At 38.7% G+C, this 21,091-nt stretch overlaps 1 protein-coding gene across 1 annotated transcript; it reads left to right on the forward strand.

Moving 5' to 3' along the window:
* The first annotated feature begins 5,465 nt into the window (after positions 1–5,465).
* Positions 5,466–9,087, forward strand: LOC143864407 (receptor kinase-like protein Xa21). Its single transcript, XM_077375345.1, has 2 exons — positions 5,466–8,185; positions 8,349–9,087. The coding sequence occupies exons 1-2, from the start codon at positions 5,479–5,481 to the stop codon at positions 8,795–8,797; spliced, it is 3,156 nt and encodes a 1,051-aa protein (XP_077231460.1). The 5' UTR covers positions 5,466–5,478; the 3' UTR covers positions 8,798–9,087.
* Positions 9,088–21,091: the final 12,004 nt, after the last annotated feature.

Here is a 21,091-nt window from a genome sequence, read left to right on the forward strand (position 1 = left end):
TCAAGGCGGGCCAGGGCCAGCACTGAGCCCTGTAGTGCGGGCCATGGGTTGAGGTTTTTCGGCCCTGACTCAGGGTCAAGGCCGAGATAATGGGATCCAGGGTTGGGCTAGGGTTTTGAAAAACCCGACCCTGTTGCGGCCCTACTTACAACAATAAGGCCCTTTATACGGTGGAAGTAGACCTGGCAAAAATTGACCCGGACCCGTGGGTTGACCCGGCCCGCCCGTAAATCCCGGGTCCGGGTCAAGATGTTGTGACCCGTTTCTATCGTGACCCGCGGGTCAACCCGGCCCGTCAAAACTGCGCGGGTCCGGGTGGACCCGCGGGTGCCCGTAAAAAACTAAACATAAAAATGTCGTTTTTTTTTTCCCTTATATGTTATAACTTTGTTTTTCATTTCACTCTTTCACTTTCACAAAAAAAAAAAAAAAGGTCGTTTCTTTTGGGTTTCTTCTCTTCTTCTTCAACCTCCAGAAGCGTCGCGGCGTCGCCACCTCTCCACAGGTACGGCTCTCTCTCTCTCTCTCTCTCTCTCTCTCTCCCATTCTTGGTGATAACTCTGTTCTCCTCCTCTACTTTTCCCTGGAGCACACACGCCCACACGCAAACACAAACCCTAAGGTCTGAGAGAGAGAGAGAGAGAGAGAGAGAGAGAGAGAGAGAGAGAAATTTTCTGATGGATTTTGATGGTCGATTTTACTAAAAAGATATTGTGGAATTGCAGGGGAAAAGATGTTGAAGAAAGGGGATCTCAGCGTAGATCGATGCTGAGTTTTAGGGAAACAAAAGGGAACGCGTCCTTTGAATGTTCCCTTGCTGGATCCTGTGTTGCCTGTCACTATTCTGAGAAGGTATCTCACATAAGTTTCTGTATTGATTGCAATTTCTCTACATTTTCATTAAGGCCCTGTTTGGATTACAAGAAAAAAAAACATTTTTGCTGGAATTTTTTTACATGTGAGTGGTTGCTTCAATTTACACAAGAGAGTGGTTGCTTCAATTTACACAAGAGAGTGGTTGTTTCGGTTTATTTACATGTGATATCTCAATTGTCATTTAATTGTTTTTTTATTGTTTTGATAACATTTGTTCTAGCCCCATTCCATGTCGTCTTTGGGGCTTCTTTAATTGTTACTGTTATTACTTTATATCTTGGCAAGTCTATCTTGGCGACTCTATCTTGCTTCTATTGATGTTCACTTTCTTTTTTTTTCTTTTTTTTTTTTCGATAATGCAGCTTCTCCTTTGATCATTAATGTCTTTCACTGTGAATATGAGTACCCCCGTAGATGTAGATGATGATAATGAGAATTTTCTTAATGATAGTACTGCAAGTAGAGTTTGTAAGAAGCGTAAAGCAATAATTTGGGATGAATATGAATCATACTTTGACGAGAACAAGAAAGAAAGGGCAAGATGTAAGTTGTGTAGTAAAAGTTATGCCGTTGGTAGTAGTAGTCATGGGACAAAGCATTTAATAGAGCACTACTCCAAGTGTCCAAAACGTGAAAATATGGATGTAGGACAGATGCATTTAAGTAATGAAATGCAATTGAGGGGTAAAAAATTATGTCAAGAGACATATCGTGAGAAGGTGGCCATTTCAATAATGAAACATAACTACTCTTTCTCAATGGTAGAGCATGAAGGCACTAGGGATGTTCACACGTATCTAAATCATGATGTGAAACCATATTGTAGAAATACCGCCAAAGCCGATTGTTTGAAAATATATAAGAGAGAGAAAGAAAAACTCAAACTTGCTTTGGAGAGGGTTCCCGGTAGGATATGTCTCACATCCGACGTATGGACATCTTGTACGACCGAGGGTTATATTTGCCTCACCGCTCACTATGTTGATGAGAAGTGGAATTTAAAAAGTAGGATTCTCAATTTTTGCCACTTACCTCCACCTCATAGTGGTGTTCTTTTGTCGGAGAAGATATTTCAATTCTTAAAGGAATGGGGGATCGAAAAGAAAATTTTTTCTCTAACTTTGGATAATGCATCTAGTTGCAACACTTTGGTTGAAATCTTAAAGAGCCAACTTCGAGTTCAAAGAGCTTTAGTATGTGAAGGTAGTTTTTTCCATATAAGATGTTCGGCTCATATTTTGAACCTCATTGTTCAAGATGGTTTGAATGTGGCTAATATTGCATTAAACAAGATCCGAGAAAGTGTTAAATTTGTTAAAGGATCCGAGGGTAGATTAGTGAAATTTGCGGAGTGTTGTGAAGTAGTGGGAGTGACGGGGTCAATGGGTTTGCGCATGGATGTACCGACAAGATGGAATGCCACTTTCTTAATGCTTGAGAGTGCCCTCAAACATCGTGAGGCTTTTGCACATTATGCTTTGATGGAACCGGGTTACAAGTATTGTCCAACAAGAGATGAATGGGAAAGGGGGGAGAAAATGCACAAATTCTTGAAGCCATTTTTTGATATTACAACTCTCTTATCGGGTTCCGAGTATCCAACAGCGAATTTATATTTCCAATGTGTGTGGAAAATTCATTTGCGCCTAAATGAAGAGATAGAGAGTGTTGATACTGTTATTAGTAGCATGGCACAAGAAATGAAACCAAAGTTTCTAAAGTATTGGGACTCTTATAGTGTTGTGCTTGCTATGGCCGTTGTGCTTGACCCTCGCTTCAAGATGAATCTTGTAGAATTTTGCTATAAGAAGATTGATGAAGACAATCACAAGGTGAAGGTGGATATTGTTCGAAGTGCATTGACTTATCTTTTTCAAGAATATGTTACCAAATGTCCCGTGGTAACTCCGAACCATTCTTTGGTGGAAAATAGGGGCGGTAGTAACAACGATGACGACATTAGTGTAAGTTTTCTTTTCCCCCTAAACACTTGTGGTAGTTTCTTTTTAAATTTTGTGTATTATTAATTTATTATTGACTTTCATATCTTAATAATGTAGGAATTTGATTATTATGAATATGATGGTGGAAATAGTAGCGCAAAAAAGTCCGAACTAGACCTCTATTTGGAAGAGCCAAAGTTCGATCGCAAACACTATGCAAACATGGATATTTTAGTGTATTGGAGAGACAACCATGCGAGGTATCCCGTTCTATCTATATTGGCGCGTGATCTCATGAGCATCCCCATAACAACCGTTGCTTCGGAGTCGGCTTTTAGTATTGGAGCCAAAGTTCTCACCAAATACCGAACTTCAATTCGACCGGAAAATGCCCAAGTGGTGATTTGCTCTAGAAATTGGTTGTTTGGTTATGAAATAGAAAGTAAGTTGCAATATTTGATTTACAGTACACAAATAATATTTAATCATATTCTTCTTATGTATTTTAATAAATTAATTATTTGTATTTGGTAAATGCAGGCGATGATCCAAGTGATGAGCAACTAGTGGTGCCATTATCCAAGAACCTGTTGGCGTCGGTGTCGAGAGAATCCACTACCACTAATGCCTTGGAAGCTGCAGGTAAAATATTTAGTTATATAGTTATATTGATGATAACAATGATGTATTGTGTTCATATGGCCCTTCATCATGTATTGTAAATGCCTATTTTTGTTCACAGGAACTATACCATGAGTAGCATGCCTTGGATAGGTTTCAACAAGACCATTGGCGAAAGCTTTAGGAGTAGGATAATTTAAATGCGGCTTAAAGATGTGACTTCACTTTGTGAACTTTTCTGTTTCATTGTTTGTAAAATTCATTTTGTGGGTGTCTAAAACAGGGGCCAACATAGGCTAAACAGGGACTAAAACAGGGGCCAAAACAGCGGCCAAAACAGGGGCTAAACATGCGCCAAAACAGGGACCAACAGGGTCTAAACAGAGGCTAAACAGCCCCTGTTTCAGGTGCTAAAACAGGGGCTAAACAGGGGCTGTTTGTCTTTTGATAATCATTTTATGGATGGATATTTGTCTTTTTTATTACAATGGATGGTTGGGTGCTAAACAGGGGCTGTTTGTCTTTTGATAATCATTTTATGGATGTATATTTGTCTTTTTTATTACAATGGATGGATATTTGTCTTTTTTATTACAATGGATAAAACATGGGTAAAAATCCTATGATTGATTTCCATAGGATGATCCTAGCCCTCCAATCTGTAGAGGTTTCCATAAATAATAATATGCGATTCCTACATAGATTAGAGGGCTAGGATCATCCTATGGAAATGATTTTTTGGGCTGAACCTATTTATGTCATTGCCCATCACATGGACGGTTTGGATCATCCTATTACAGTGTGTAAAAAATAGGAAAAATGTAGGCATAAAAACAGGGAAAAAAATTACAGAAAACGTGTAAAAAAAGGCAAAAAACCCGGGTGACCCGAGGGTCAACCCGGCCCGTACGGGCCGGGTGCGGGTCCAAGGTCCGCGACCCGTAAAATTTTCCGGGTCACTTTGACCCTGCCCGTTTGACCCGGACCCGTACGGGCCGGGTCGAATCCGGCCCGCCCTGCCCGTTTGCCAGGTCTAGGTGGAAGTACCACCCTTGACTTTTGATCCATCAGCAGCTCCTCAAAAAGCTAAAAAAATAGCAATATCAAGGGCGGTACCCTTACTGTTTTGTTGCAGGAAAATCTCTTTTTGTCATTTTCTGTCTAGTTGAATTCGAAAGAGACAACATCCATTTTAGGACGGCAGGATCATCCCTCTGACTAAGTCAAGCACTTTAAGTAAAATTTCTTACGTGAGATAGGGTGACTCCGAGATGTATGCCTATATATTGCGGATTGGATGATGCTACAAAAATGGACCGATGGGATGATCATAGCCGTCCATTTGATGGGCTTTAAATGATTCGTAGAAAAGGAAAAAGATTAACCGCCAACATTAATCGGTATATATGGTCTCATACAGAGGACTACGATCATTCCCATCAGCGGTCCACATTCGGCCGGTAGAAGTCTAATACAGATGGCTAGGATCCACATTCGGCCGGTAAAAGTCTAATACAGATGGCTAGGATCGTTCTGATCAACGGTCCACATTCAGCTGGTAGATTCCTATATGGATGGCTAAAGTAAACTGATTATTTGACTGTAAATTGCGTTTAATTTTTAGTTCAATAGTCAGTTTTGGACTCAAAATCAATTCTCAAAATCCAAATAGAACAGGTTGGAAAGATTAGGTAGTGATGGGCAAAAGTCATGGATCCTATTCAGCTCCTTTTTCTTCCCCGGGCCACCCCCTTTAGTGTATTTATGACTTTTCATTTTAATCTAGAAGGGCGTTGCTCAGTGAAGAAAATGGGATGAATATATCATTTCCCCTAGAACAATGGTGTGTTGAGCAATCAAACAAATAGATATGATAATAATGCCCAACTACCGCTCCAATCGGACAAATAGATGTGATAATAATGTCCAACTCGTTCTCCCTCCCTCCCCCAAAAATAAATAGAAACCTTTGAAGGTGATTCTGCATCTTCAACCCAGGCTTGTTTTCTTAGAGTTTTAGAGTTTCTCTTCCCTCTCCATGGAGCTTCCAAGTAAAGTGAGTTGTAGGTTATTGCATCCATCATTTCTCTTTCATGTCACCCTCCTCTCTCTGCTCTTATCTGTAGAATCCGGCACTCTAGGAAACGAAACCGATCGATTATCTTTGCTCGCCTTCAGACATGAAATAACGCATGATCCTAATGGGGCTTTGACCTCATGGAACAATTCTCTCCATTTTTGCCATTGGCAGGGAGTCGCATGTAGTCGTCGCCATTCTCAAAGGGTCATTGCCTTGAACCTTGGCGATCAAGGCTTGGTCGGACCCATGTCCCCTCACATAGGAAATCTTACCTTCCTCCATGAAATCAACCTCGCAAACAATGGATTCTCCGGCCAACTCCCTCCAGAGATGAGTGGTCTATTCCGTTTGCGTTCTCTCAATCTGAGCCTCAATTCATATGAAGGAGAAATACCAACCAATTTGACTGCCCATTGTCCAAAACTCACGTCCATGACTTTAAGTTACAATAATTTTGTTGGGGGGGTTCCCTACAAGTTCCACTCGTTCTCTCAGCTCACTTACTTAGACCTTTGGAAAAATAATCTCATGGGAAACATCCCAACTTCTCTTGGGAACCTTTCATCTCTCATCTATTTAGATCTAGGATATAATAGTTTGGAAGGAAGTATCCCATATGAGCTCGGACGACTAACCAGCTTAGATTTCCTTCACCTCAGTGCAAATAATTTGTCAGGTATGATACCTCAACCAATTTACAATCTCTCGTCTATTTCTACTCTCTCACTGGCAGATAATCAGTTGCATGGAAGCCTTCCACCCGACCTGGGCCTCTCTCTCCCTAATTTACGAAGGCTTCTCATGGATGTGAATCTATTCACAGGACCCATTCCAGTCTCATTATCTAATGCGTCACGACTTTCACACCTTGATTTTGGTTGGAATAGCTTCAGTGGATTCCTACCTATGAATTTAGGAAACCTTCAAGATCTCTACATTCTTAGCTTCGGAGACAATCAGCTAGGAAGCAGAGGCAAATCCAACGACATGATTTTTCTCACTTCTTTAACTAATTGTTCTAGTCTACAAAAATTATACCTGGACAGCAATTACTTAAGTAGTGCACTGCCCCACTCTATAGCTAATCTCTCAACTCAACTGACATACCTGACATTAGGAAGAAACCAGATATTTGGGAGCATCCCATCAGGTATTGAAAATCTGGTAGGTTTAACGGCACTGGGCATGGAGGAGAATTTTCTCACAGGTACTATTCCTGTTGAACTTGGAAAGCTTAACAAGCTGCAAGCATTGGCCTTGCACACAAATGGATTGTACGGCCAAATTCCATCTTCTCTTGGCAACATAACTCATTTGTTACTACTCGATGTACACAAAAATAAATTACAAGGAAGCATTCCATCAAGTATTGAAAATTGTGGATATTTAGAACGAGTAATCCTTCGTCAAAATAGCCTCAGTGGTACCATACCCACTCAGATTTTGAAGCTTTCCTCACTAACAATAACCCTTGACTTCTCGTATAATTCTTTCACAGGATCCCTTGCTTCAGAAGTAGGAAACTTAAAACAACTTGGGCATATAAACATTTCTTATAACAGTTTATCAGGTGAAATTCCCAACACGTTAGGCAATTGTCTTAGTTTGGAATACCTATACATGGATCATAACCTCTTTCAAGGAACCATTCCGTCATCATTGGCCAATTTAAAAGGTATCCGAGAGCTAGATCTTTCACACAATAACTTGTCCGGAAAGATTCCAGAATACTTGAAAACGTTTCACTTCCTTGAGTATCTAAATCTGTCTTCTAATGATCTTGAGGGTGAAGTACCAAAGGAAGGGATTTTTAGAAATGCAAGTGTCATTTCAGTTTATGGAAACAACAAGCTTTGTGGGGGTATCCTAGAACTACAGTTGCCAGCATGCCCTGCCCAAGTTTATCAGAAACAAAGAAAAACTCATTCTCTGAGAGTAATAATTTTAACAGTCAGTGTGGTTTTATTCCTTACTATACTATCTTTTTTCTTTGCCACCTTATATTGGAAAAGTAAGCCGAGAAAGAATCCTCTTGTTGTGTCGCCATTGGAGGTTCGATGTTTAAAGCTTTCTTATTCGGAGCTCCTTAGAGCAACTAATGGGTTCTCTTTGGAAAACTTGATTGGTGCTGGAAGTTATGGCTCTGTTTATAAAGGACTTTTAGACCACAATGAAACGGTTGTTGCAGTGAAGGTACTCAGCCTTCAACAACACGGGGCTACTAAGAGCTTCAACGCTGAATGTGAAGCCTTAAGAAACATTCAGCATCGGAATCTCATTAAGATCTTAACTTCTTGCTCAAGTATTGATTACCAAGGCAATGAGTTTAAAGCTTTGGTTTTTGAGTACATGCCTAATGGGAGTTTAGAGAAGTGGTTGCATCAAAGTGGAGATGGGCAACATCCATTGATGAACTTGACCCTTATGCAAAGGCTAAATGTAGCCATTGATGTGGCCTCTGCATTGGATTATCTTCATCACCATGGACAAACAACACTTGTTCATGGTGATTTAAAGCCGAGCAATGTTCTTCTTGATGATGACATGAATGCCCATGTGGGGGATTTTGGGTTAGCAAGGTTTATTTTTGAAGACACTGCTAATCACTCTAACAATCAAAGTAGCTCGCTGACAATAAAGGGATCTATTGGATATGTTGCTCCAGGTAAATGACTTTATCAATATTTTTTATTCTTTATTATTATCTTATAAGATTTTAAAATTTTCATTAGCTTGATTATAGGATGAAGTTTTATTTGGCAACATCTCATAGTTTCTTTCTAACAAGATCAAAGGTTTGATTTTTGTATTCATGTTTCAATGGAAAGAATATGGCATGGGTGGAAAGAGATCTACACATGGAGACGTCTATAGTTATGGAATCTTGTTGCTGGAGATGTTTATAGGAAAAGCTCCTACCAATAACTTGTTTACCGATGGCCTAACTCTCGACCAATTCGCTAAGATGGCGCTTCCAGATCGAGTGATCGAAATTACAGACCCACAATTGATCTCAGAAGAAGTCCAAGTTGTCAACAATAATAACAATGAAAATCATACCATTATGAAAAATAGAATGCATGACTGTGTGGTCTCAATGTTCAGAATCGGTGTCTCTTGTTGTGCAGAATCACCAAGAGATCGAATGCAAATGGGTGATGTTGTCAAAGAACTGCATGAGATCAAAAACTTATATCATGGAATTGGCATCCATCGAGACAGGAAAAATAGGATGCCAACTCTACGTGAGGGTTCATCTTATCTTAGCAATAACTAAGGTATTGATTGAAGTTAAATGGTTCAATGACAAGAATCGGTGGAAACATGTTCTCGTACCCTCATCATGAGATATGCAACTTTAATGTGAGGGTATTTATATCATGGATTTATGTTGATTTTCACCTCCATTTGTTTGTATTCTCTTGAAAATTCCAGCTCTCTTCTTTCTTTGTTCTTGAAAATAAAGTGATATTGAGAAAATAGACAAACAAACAATGCTGCTGAAGGGGGTTGAAATATCATTTCCCTTTTGAGAATGCTATAATGTCCATCACTTGGCATAGTGGTCTTTCCTCATTGTAGTACTTCAGTGGATTTAGCTTCGTTGATCGTTTAATTCAATGTTAATTTAGGTTTATTCTGTAAAATAAAATTTTAATAATATCAGTCTTTATTCTTCGTACCGAGGGCCTCATTTAACGCTTAAGTTATGATTGATTTTGGGAAATGTTATCAGCACTACTGTATTTTGATGATCGCACTCCTCACTTTATTAAAAGTAAGGTATGGCCTGCACCACAGGATGATCCAAACCGTCCATTGGATGGGCCACAGCCTAAATAGGTTGTGCCCCAAAAATCCTTTCCATATATAGGTTGATCCTAACCCTCCGATCTGTAGAGGATTAGGATCAAACAGTCCCTCCTCTACATATCGAAGGGTTAGGATCGACTTATGGAAATAATTTTTGAGGCATAACCTATAGAATAAAAAGAGTCACGGTGGTCATAATGTTGACATCTGGTGAAAGTCTCATAAGAAACCAAAACAGAACAATACAAAGAAAAAAACAGTGCTCCTATTTGTTAATGAAATTTTATTTAACTAAACACATAAGAAAAGGAAAAAGGAGGTGAAAGAGTCCAAAAGAGGGGTTTATGGTGTTGTTAGGGAAGGAATGGTGGAGAGACAAAAAGGAGGTTGGGTCACATGCTAGCGGGAATCTTCATAAGTAAGGTAGACGTAGGCGTGGGTCCCATATATGCAAAGATTGGGGTGCCATTATTGAAACAAGGGGGTGTGGATGTCAACCATTAGATTGTATTATCAGAAAAGCAAGTTGAAGATAAGGTCTTAAAAGTGCCACGATCACGCCGGGAGGGCGACAAACTGTGGGTTTGTTTATACTCATTCATTTGTCTTCCATTATCCGTTTCACGTAAAATGGGCGTAAAACAAATTTTGTAACATGTTTTACTCCCATTTTAGGCTCAGAAGATTTAATGGAAAGGGAAAAGTTGCTGTCGTAAGATTTAATGGTAGAGTTGCTGTCGTAAGATTTAATGGAAGCGCATGAGAAAATTACTCGGTACGAATATTCTTAACCATTTAATTCTAGAACTTGAATAAGAGTCATTGAAAATTCAATTTTAGGGAATATTTGGCATCCGTGAAGGGAGGGGGGGTTGAATAGTGTGCTTTTCACTGTTTTTTAGAGATTTCTCGTGCTCTCTCCACTCCTATCCTCTTAAATCTCTCTCCCCTCCCTTCTGCCCTTCATTCTCATCTCCTCTCTCAGAATTGGACCCACAAATATTCCATGGAAAAACTTTTCACGGCTGCCAAGCATCCCCTTGGTATTTTTCAAAGGAAATGGCATCCCTACTCTCATTTTTAATAAGTGTAACCCTTTATTTGTTTTATGTTGTTCTAATCTATACTACATAGAGGAATGCTAAACTGAAGGACATCCTTGCAAAACCTAGCTTAATGGCTCTTCATGGGGTTCAGGCCAATCAACCACATTTAAAGCTGCATAGAAAAAATGCAGAAACTGAAGGAAAGATTAATGCGGTTGAGTGCCATGGATCCAATGGGATGTCCTTGTGACTGGGTTTTTGCAAGAGCATCCTTCAATTTAGCATTCCTCATATATAAGTGAAAGGGCAATATAAGCCCAATAAGATAATGGACCGGTGTAGTGGGCCTATTTGGACTAGAGCCCACTAACTTATTAAACCCTAGTGTATCTAATATATATAGGGGCTGGAGGCAACAAACTTGGTATTCCAAACTAAATACCTTGGGTGTAATGCTTCAAGCAACCTCTTGCTTGACCTAATTACTCTAACAATCTTGAAGCATCAGGAACCCTAGTTTTGGAACGTTTGTCTCTCTCTTAGGCTCGTGGGTTTTCTTAACACTTGTTGGGTTTCTTCCGCCATCCGTTTGCGACTCACGTCTTTTGAATAACAATAGAGAGGACGTCTGCCTCTTGGATCTGTTCCTTCGAATCAAAAAAAAAAAAAAAAAAGCCATCTGCCTCTCACCAAAGCGGACAAGAGAAGGAATTTCAATTTCTTTGGTGCTGGTCCTTCATCAACGGTTCAGGAGGAAAGGAAAAATAATTTATTGAACTTAGGTTTTTTCACTCCCACCAATTTTCGATTGGAAGTGGGTCCGAATCAGAGAAGGACTTTCTCAAGCAAGAAAATCTCTCTTCTTTCTTTGATTTCTGAAGCTTGAGAGATATCTCTATCTCGATCTCCATCTGGGCGTGGGGATTTATTTGCTGCTTGGACACGATTTTGGGCGTGGGTTTTATCCCTCAAAATCTTTTGGGCGTGGGTTTCATCCTCCCCAAAGAGTCATCTGCCTCTTTCTCTCACCCGAATTTTGATCTCTTTTGGAATGGGTTTTGATCTTTTGAAGTGGGTTTTGATTACAAAGCCTTGGTGGTGTTCTTTTTTGTTCGGGAGAATCTTATACCCCATTCTTTTCAGCAATACGGGCTATGTATTTTGTCTAAGGGTTTGGGGAGGAGCATCCTGTAAAAACCTTTTTGCGTTGAAACCCACAACTGAAGCAACTTCGGTTTCTTGGTGGAGGATCATCTCACGACAGAAACGATTTTTGGTGGAGGTTATGCGTCCACAACATAATTGGTGGAGGCCGATATCCTGCTGTTTTTTCTCCCGAAATTTTTGCTTCGTTCGGATTGCCGGAAACCCCACCATAATTTCGCCATGGAAACGATTTTGGTTGGGTGAAAGCCTCTGTTGCCGACCTTGGTTGGGGCCGAACCAAATTGGCGCCCCGCCCAAATTCTTGAGTCTCTCAAATAAGGTGCACAGTCAAAGGATCCTTGTGGAGGTAGTGTTGTTGGTGGGATCCTTGTGTCATAGTCCTTTGTGGCCACAACTGTCACTTTGCCGAATCTTGGGGTCTAAATACCATTGCCGAACCCTTGGTGGACGAAAATCTTTTTTTTTTGCCGCATCCCATGGGGCTGAATATTCCACGGAATAATTTGGTGGAGGAATCGTTGGTCCCGAGTTTCTCTTGGATTTGCGGGCGGTTCACACGGTTCAGTTCTTGGATTCGACTTGGATTGGGTTCTCGCGATTCGCCAACCAGGTGCACTCTTTCCAATTTTTATTTCTTTTTAAATATACAATGGAAAAGAACCCTATGCCGTTTGAGATGGTCAAACTTCAATCCTTTGGTGGATCTGAGTTTAATTCCTGGAAGCGAAAGACTCAATTCAGTCTGACATACGTGAATTGTTTTTACACCGTTTTGAGTACCTTTGCTGAGACGGATGAAGAAGTTGATGAATCTCAATGGCTTAAAGATGAGAATTTCTGCAAAGACTACTTGTTGAATTGTCTTTCAGACCGTCTTGCAGAAACCTCTAGTAAATATAACACTGCTAAAGACATATGTGACAACTTAGATGCTCAATTCAAAAAGGAGGAGGAATTGTCCAAGACCCATCTTGTGGACAAATTCATGGATTTCAAGTTTCAAGAGGACAAGGAAATCACTCCTCAAGTGACTGATCTAGAGAATTTGAGATCTAAGTTGCATAATGAAAATAGTAGTCTGTGACTCATTTCTTGTGAGTGCAATCATATATACGTTACCATCTGCATGGCATCTTTTTTTTTAAATTGAAATGCATCGAAAAAGGTGCAAGTGGGACTGGATGATCTCAAACGATTCATTTGAATCGAAGATGAGAATCGAGCCAAGAATAACTTGGAGATGGTTAGACAACAACAGTCTGCTGCTAACGCGGTAACAAATCCCAAGAAATTTCCTTGAAAATCCAAGTCACCTAAAAGTGACAATCCCAAGTTGGAGGCCAAAAAAAAAAGCCTATCTTCCAGAAAAGAAGGGCACGTGCCACAACTGAGGGAAATGTGATCACTGTGCGGCTGATTGTAGGCTACCTAACAAGTCTAAATCTGACACACCACAGAAGGTAGCTCCTATGATGGTGGGTAAGACTGAGCCTAAGAGTTTTGTTGCTATGTTGGGTAACGGTAAGGCCAGTACTTCTTCAGATTGGTGGTTAGATACATGAGCCACTTGTCATGTTTGCAACTCCAAGAAACTACTAGTTGATGTTGTTGCCGCGAAAGAGACCGTTACAGTGGCCAGTGGAGCAAAGGTAGAGGTGCCTCCCGCTGGTACTGAGAACTTGGTCCTTTCTTCAGGACAAATACTAACTTTAAAAATTGTTAAAGTAGTTCTTGCTCTTCAAAAGAATTTAATTTCTATTAGTCTTTTAGACTATGCTTTTAGACTATGCTGGCATATGTACTTCATTTATGTATGGTAGAGTAATTTTGATTGTTAACTCATACTATTTTGATTGTGCATATTTGATAGATGGTATGTTTGATTTGAGTTTAGATAATGAGACTGTTAGTTAGGCTAGTTCACCGTTTATTGCTCCTAAGTTGTTACACAACCGATTGGGACATGTGCACTATCAAAAAATGGTCTAACTTACTAATACTCATAAGATACCATTATCTATGTCAATTACATTTGACAAGTGTGAGAGTTAGGGGTGATAGAGAAGGAGAAGATACACATTGACAGGGTTCAAGGAATTCTGTGCCTTTGATGGCGTAATCCTTGAAACTACTGCTTCTCTCTCGCCTCAATCAATTGGCATAGCTGAGTGTAAGAACAGGACGTTAACTTCAGTGTTAAACTCCATGTTAATGTTAGCTGGCATGCCTAGTTACATTTGGGGAGATGCAGTTTTGACTGCAAATCACATCCTAAATCTCTATATGCTCCTCAATGTAATAGAGTACCCAAGAATTTGGTGAGGACTTTGTGACCTACCAATTGGAGAATGATCCATCATCCTATCAGGACGTGATGAGATCTAGGGACTCTATATTGTGGGCAGAAGCCATTCATGAGGAAATGCGCTCTCTGTTAGAAACTCTAACTTGGCAGCTAGTCGATTTGCCAAAATGGGCTAAGACTATAGGCTGTAAGTAGATATTTGTATGCGATTATACAAAGTTTATTATGGTCTTAATCAAGTACCTAAATTGTGACATCAGAAATTTGGCAAAGTAGTAAAGAGCTTTGGGTTTCTGACATATAACTCGGATAAATGCCTTTACTCTTGTTTTGTATCGAATAAGGTCATGATTATTTGTTTGTATGTAGATGTTGATTCTTCTTTCCAATCTCTTTCTGTGATGAGAAATGTGAAACTACCCTTGGGTAAAGACTTCGACATGAAAATACTTGGGTGTTGTTAACACCACTCTTGGTATGAAAATAAGTTTTTGAAAGGCAAGGAATCACCCTTGGCCTAGCCCATTATACGAAAAACTTCTTTCCTTTTGAGGATGCAGTGAGTGCAAACCGATTGAGACACCATTTTAATTATACCAAGAAGCTGATCTCTAAAGAAGAGACAGTGTGAGTCAGTTAGATTATTCTAAACTAATTGGTAGCCTCATGTTTGTGTTGCACTAGGCCAGACATAGCCTTTATAGTTGGCATGCTGAGTCGTTTTTTACTAGCAATCCTAGCCATGAGCATAGAGATGCCCTTATGAGGCTGATGAGATACCTTTCATGTACTCAAGAGTATGCTCAAAACTATGGTGGCCATCCACTTCTCGTGGAAGAATATTCTGATGAATCATGGGGATCAGAATCAGGGGACAACAAATCTACTGCTGTCGAATTGGAACTTTATGCTCTAGCTTCAGTTGCAAATGAAAGCAGAGGAGATAAAGATTTTGATTATGGTTATGGACATTACCCTGACTCAGTTAAGGATCAGTTCCTTAAGTGTGTTCTGTGATAATCAAGCTACAATTACGATTGTGAAGAGCTCACTCTTTAATGGTAAGAGGAGACATCTTAGGCTGAAACATGCCATGCTGAATTATCTCAAGAACACGAGATTATCACTTTGATTGATACGAAATCGAAGAATAATATAGCCGATGCTCTCATATAGGGGTTGACCAAAGATCGAATATTCAAAACTGTGGGGGGGATGGGGTTAAAGTCTATATAGATTGGACTTAACCTACATCCATGTTATTTTGAATCTTTGAATCTCCCTTTTGGCCAAGATAAGCACTTGATATGTTTCGACGATGTTTACAGTTGTTGTGTGTCATTCCACATTTGATGACATGTCCTTTTTGGGAAAGGTTGTACATTCCAAACTTGATGATACAGCTTAACTCAAATATGGATAAGATGACTGTAACATTCCAAAAAGAAACATGAAATGGTTCTTTGCAAAAGAAACTATTTGGTCTTGTTCTTTAATGAAACTTGACAATTAGGAATGGTTATTTGCAAAAGAAGCTGTTTAGGTCTTGTTCTATATTGAAACTTGACAATGATGCTTATGGTGAGAGTGATACTGATACTTTTTCAGCCATTTTGAATTGTGCTAAGTTCTTCTTCAGGTAGAACTAGATACTTTCGTGAATTATGGAATTGTACTAAGTTCTTCTTCAGGTAGAACTAGATACTTTAGTGTTTTACACAAATGATTGGATTCATTTTCATGAAATCCATATTTGGTAATTCACAGGGATTGGCGAAAAGGAGGAGCTTGTCTTGATTTGGACTTTGATGAAGATAACTTACTTGATGAGTAATTCTTCTAAAGTCATAAAGACTATGCTTACATTTCAGTATGCATAGAGTTCACTTTTTTGTAGAACTTTATTTTGGATCTTGATGAGAATCATACCTCATGAATGAATTCATCTAAGATCAGTGGGGTTCACTTATATGTAAAACTACCTTTTGGTTGAGTTTAGCTTGTTGTATATCTAAAACTCTTGGTTTCTCATAAAATGATTCATGTTTTCATTTGGATTACAGATCTCTTATGATATAGACCATATGGTGATGTGGATGATTCAATATTTTGTTTTGAACATTACACTATCTATCTATTGGATTGTGCTATATGTAGAACATAGGAGGAGATTGTTGGGTATATAATATAACCCATGTATGTTCTAATATAAGCCCAATAAGATAATGGACCGGTGTAGTGGGCCTATTTGGACTAGAGCCCACTAACCTATTAAACCCTAGTGTATCTAATATATATAGGGGTTGGAGGCAACAAACTTGGTTTTCCAAACTAGATACCTTGGGTGTAATGCTTCAAGCAACCTCTTGCTTGACCTAATTACTCTAACAGCCTCTCCTACGTTTTAAAGGACTAATTAAAATCAATTTCCAAAGTTTGGTGAAAGAGGGTTGTACCTACCCATCCTTTCACTTCCTAATAAAATCCTAAACTATCTTGTAAACTGCTAGTATATAATTTGATGTTGAATAAATCAAGTAGAAAATGCAATATGAGCCATGGTTGTTAATCTCTTTCTCGAAGCCACTTTTTGAGCCCCACAGGTGCAAAACCTGGGTGTGATCCGAACGCCAATTACATCTAACCCATTGTCGCTTGACCTCTCCTTGATCGTATGATTCCTAGCACGTTCACCAACTAAGCTTCCTTTTAGGGCTCCTACAAACAAAGCTAAACGTTTCTTGGACTTGAGCCTTGCGCTCAAATGATTAAGGCTCTGTTCTTCAACTTGAGGTCCAGGTTTACCTACTTAAGGAGGCTGAACTTTTCACTTCTATTTTTTAGCCTTATTCCTTATAAACGAAATGACCATTCAGGATGGGACCAATAGCATGTGTGCCACCAATATTAATCTTGACAATGATCTGCCTAGATGGATGTAAGGATTTTTTTTTTATTATTATTTTTGTTTTTAAGGGGGTATATTTTTCCATGGAAATGAGTTTTCCAATGCTTGGTAAAGTCATTTTCCTCTATTTTTTCCAAAGTCAAAAAAATTAGTTGTTTCACAAGGAAACTGCAACCTTACTAGATCCTGGATTTTTTCCATAGAATGTTTTTTTCATGAAAAATATTTTTTTTTCATAATTTTTTCCCTAGATCCAAACATCCCCCTGAGGGTGGGTGCATTCGGATTGCTGGAATCAAGCGCTATAGTCGGCATCATATTCCAATTCTGCCTGGTTCAACAAAATTCAACAAAATAAACAAAATCAAGGAGCAGGAATGCCATCATGGCGTAATTAATGAGGTAAATGCTAGAATATGTTTCCCACCTCTAGAGGTAATATTTTGATTCGACTCCGAACATAATGAAATTTTTAATAGAATCTTATTAATTATAATTTTTGTTCTAATTTTTTCATTCGGTTTTCAAGGAGAATCAGAATAAGATGCCAATTCTGATTCTTGATTCCAACAATCCAAACACCAATCCAAAGGGTTTTCATAGTCTCATGCCCCCTTTTTAGTTATTTTTTTGTTTTATTATACCACTTTGCCTACCCCAAGAAGAATCCCTCTCTTCTATTACCTTCCATGTGAGAAGACGACAATTCCATTTTCATGTCATGTATAAGGTCTATTGACAGAAATATCCTTGTGTTTCTTGTGGCACTCCACTCTTGCATTTTATTTTAACTGTTCTACTGTTTTATCTTGTGAGGGGTGCACAAGGAGTTTCCTCTTTGGATTGGTTCTTCTAGAGGAAATGACCAAACACGCGGTGCACAAGGAGTTTCCAATTCTAATTTGGTTTCCAATTTCACCTTCAATTTCCACCAAACTCCTTCAACCATCCCTAACAGGGATTTGCTAGCGTCCATCGCAGAAGGCATTTCGCGGAGAGTCCATTGCATGAGAGAGCAGCCAAATCAGATGAATTAAATGAATAAGACAAAATCTGAGCCCATGTGGCTGCTCTCTCATGCAACGGATGCTCCCCGAAATGCCTTCTGTGATGAACGCTAGCAAATCCCTCCCTAATAAATACTAGGGATTTTTCCTGATTAGTCCCTACATGGCAAAATAATTTCTTAATAGTCCTTAAGAAAAGCTTATTATCCAAGCAGTCCTACTTTTAGAAAATTATTGCTAAAAGGTCTCTAAAACTAACATACGTCTATTTTCTCCGTTTAAAATTTTAAAATGGCAATTTTACTGCCAGCCCCTTTAATCCGTTTTAGCCTATTTTGATTTCCTTTCCAATATTTTACTCCCAACCCTAGCTCTTATTCCCAAAAGTTTGAAAGGAAAATATATTCCTAAAATTTCTTACTTTATTTACACATGAAGAAAAGACAACTCCAACGGACCCTATTTAATTTTTTTAGAGGGGTTTTCTATTTATTATGAAATTCATAAGTAACCTAAATCATATCATTCAATTTGCAATGAAAAAAGTTAACAACTTGTCGAATGTTTTTTTGTTGAAGGATTTTTGTCGAAAATCTATTTTCGCCTATTTCCTAATTTATTTCTGAAAATATTGGAAGGGAAATCAAAATAGGCTAAAACTGATTAAAGGAGTTGGGGGTATAATTGCCATTTTAAAATTTTAAACGGTGAAAATTGACGTATGTTAGTTTTAGGGACCTTTTAGCAATTATTTTTTAAAAGTAGGACTAATTGGATAATATGCTTTTCTTATGGACTATTAAGCAATTGTTTTGCCATGTAGGGACTAATCAGCAAAAATCCCTAAATACTAATAATTAATGTTTCTTTTCATTGTCCTTCGTTTAATCGTTTTCTTCTCCAAGAAAAAATTAATTGGAAAAACGTTTCTTTATACCTCATGTTTTGCTTTGATAGGGTGGATCCCAGCATTTTTTTTACCTGAGCCTAGAATGGGTGGGGCGGCCACCATTTTACACTTAATTTGATCGGCCGGGCATCTCTCCCCAAACCCACGCATATAGTAGGGCCCACTATTTTACACCTCGTGCAAATATGGGTGTGGCCCACCATTTTACACCTCATGCTATTGATGGGATGCGGCCACCGTTTTACACCTCATGTTTTTTATGGGGGTGGGGCCACCATTTTACACCTCAGGTTTTTTCCGGGTGGCGCCAACATCTCTACCCAAACCTATGCATTGCGGTGGAACCCATCATTTTATTAGAGAGATTGAAGAATGTTTCCTACATAGCTGCATATAATATCCACTTACATATAAAACATACTGTGAACAATATAAATTTTCACTTTGTATGTACTTCGAATAATATTTCCTTAGAAAGGACTTTCATATATCTTATATCATTGAATTTATTTATTAAGTATTAGAAATATGAGAGTATAAATTCTCAGTAGAGGAACAATGTATGTTCCTTCTCTGATCGATAATATAAAAGCGATTAAAATTTTATGGGGCTTTAATTATTACAGCCCCAAATGTACATGTTCTTGAAACTTAATTAACTAAATAGTGACCGAGTTAGGACTACGTTCTACCCATATAATATCTTCACCATCAAAACTATTCGCTAAACATCCTCACATATCTCATTAAAAGATTGTGTTTATCATGCAATGTATATATTTTGAAATTTAAAATATTTATAATTATAAAATGAAAATAATTCAATGTCATTGTTTATTTAGTATCTTTTGATTATTTGATCGATTTTGAAAACTGAAACAATATTCTAAGTCATGACTCACAATATATTTTCTTTTTTAGTTCTTTTGCCTCCAATTATTAGAAAATAATTCAAAATTCTAATAATATATTGGGACGATTGGAATTATCAAATAGAGCGAATTAACAATGAATTAAATCAAAAATTCAAATAGGGTTTATATGAAAATTATGAAGTGCTACCTCAACCCGAATGAAGCGAACCGATGAACAAGGTTACATAGATCCTAACTATCACTGTTCGCATTTTTAACTAACAGTCGCCCTAGGAACCGTGAGGCGGATAGTCTCCCTCATGGAAGTGTGACTAGAGCCGAGCTATAATTGTTTGAATTTCTTCCTCCCTAAGAAGTTATATATGTCTGTTTTCTTTGCTTTTGTACTCTTAGGCCTGTGACCGCCTTGGTCTTTGGCACTCTTTTTTCCTAAATAAAGTAACACCAACTCAACTCAACTCGACTCAACTAAGCCTTTGTCCCAAACCAGTTGCGGTCGGCTAATGAATCCTTTAGAAAATTTTCATGAAGAACTAAATAAAGTAACACCATTTCATAAAAAGAGAAGAAGAGACTAAGAAATTGTAGCAACAAAAAGAGAAGAAGAGACTAAGAAAAAATGCCTCGAGTACCCCCATTCCAAACAAACCCTTGTCCCTTTTATACTAGGTTGCATTTCCTCTTAATCTAGACCGTCCTTTCTCTTTTTCTTTGATCTCACGGTTCGTATGGATTGCTTCTCAATTAAGTAACACGAAATGCCTGGAGTACCCTCCATAAGAGGGAAAAATCCCCTCTTTTATCTGAAAGCTACTTTTCGTTGCAAGTTAGGAAATGCGGCCAGTATCTACTCGAACCAAAAAAAAAATATGAAATGCGGGTATCCACGGGTTCACCCTACCCAACCTATATTTTGGCGGGTTGGGTGACCCACGGGTCATTTTTAACGGGTCACTCACATGCCAACCCATACCCACAAATTTGCAAGTGAGTTCGGTCTACCTGCGGGCACGGGTTGATTTTGCCAGGTCTAACTGTCGCCCTAGGCTCCACTATGAAGTCCATTGATCCTATGAACAACCTCTGGTCCCGCCTAGATCAAACAATCAGAGTCCGTCTATCTATAAGTCACTACTTGGATTCTCCCTAAAAAGGTTTATACTCTTGTTTTTTATAGGCATTAATCTTGCAAATAGGAAGTCCATTTAGCTGGCATGCGAGCTACCCTCATTATTGTTTCAATTCTCAACAGGATTTGCTAGGCAATTTTGCGGAAAGACATTTGCGGCTTACTTTAGCAGTAGAAAACACCCAGCTCAGATGAGTCAAAAGAATAGGACAAAATCTGTTAAAAAGTGAGAATATTGTTGTTCTCAACATTCCAAATCACTCAAATTTATGGAATCTCAGGCTGATAACCAATAGGCTAAATTGGGAGAGAAAAGAGAGTCATTAGGAAGACACCACATTTTTAGGAAGTTTGTAACAGCCCTCCCAATTACAGCACGCATCTAACAGCACAAGTATAACACATTATCAT

This window comes from Tasmannia lanceolata, unplaced genomic scaffold (assembly GCF_043159265.1).
Source record: "Tasmannia lanceolata isolate RefF3 unplaced genomic scaffold, GAP_Taslan_0.1 ptg000003l, whole genome shotgun sequence".
NCBI lineage: Eukaryota > Viridiplantae > Streptophyta > Magnoliopsida > Canellales > Winteraceae > Tasmannia > Tasmannia lanceolata.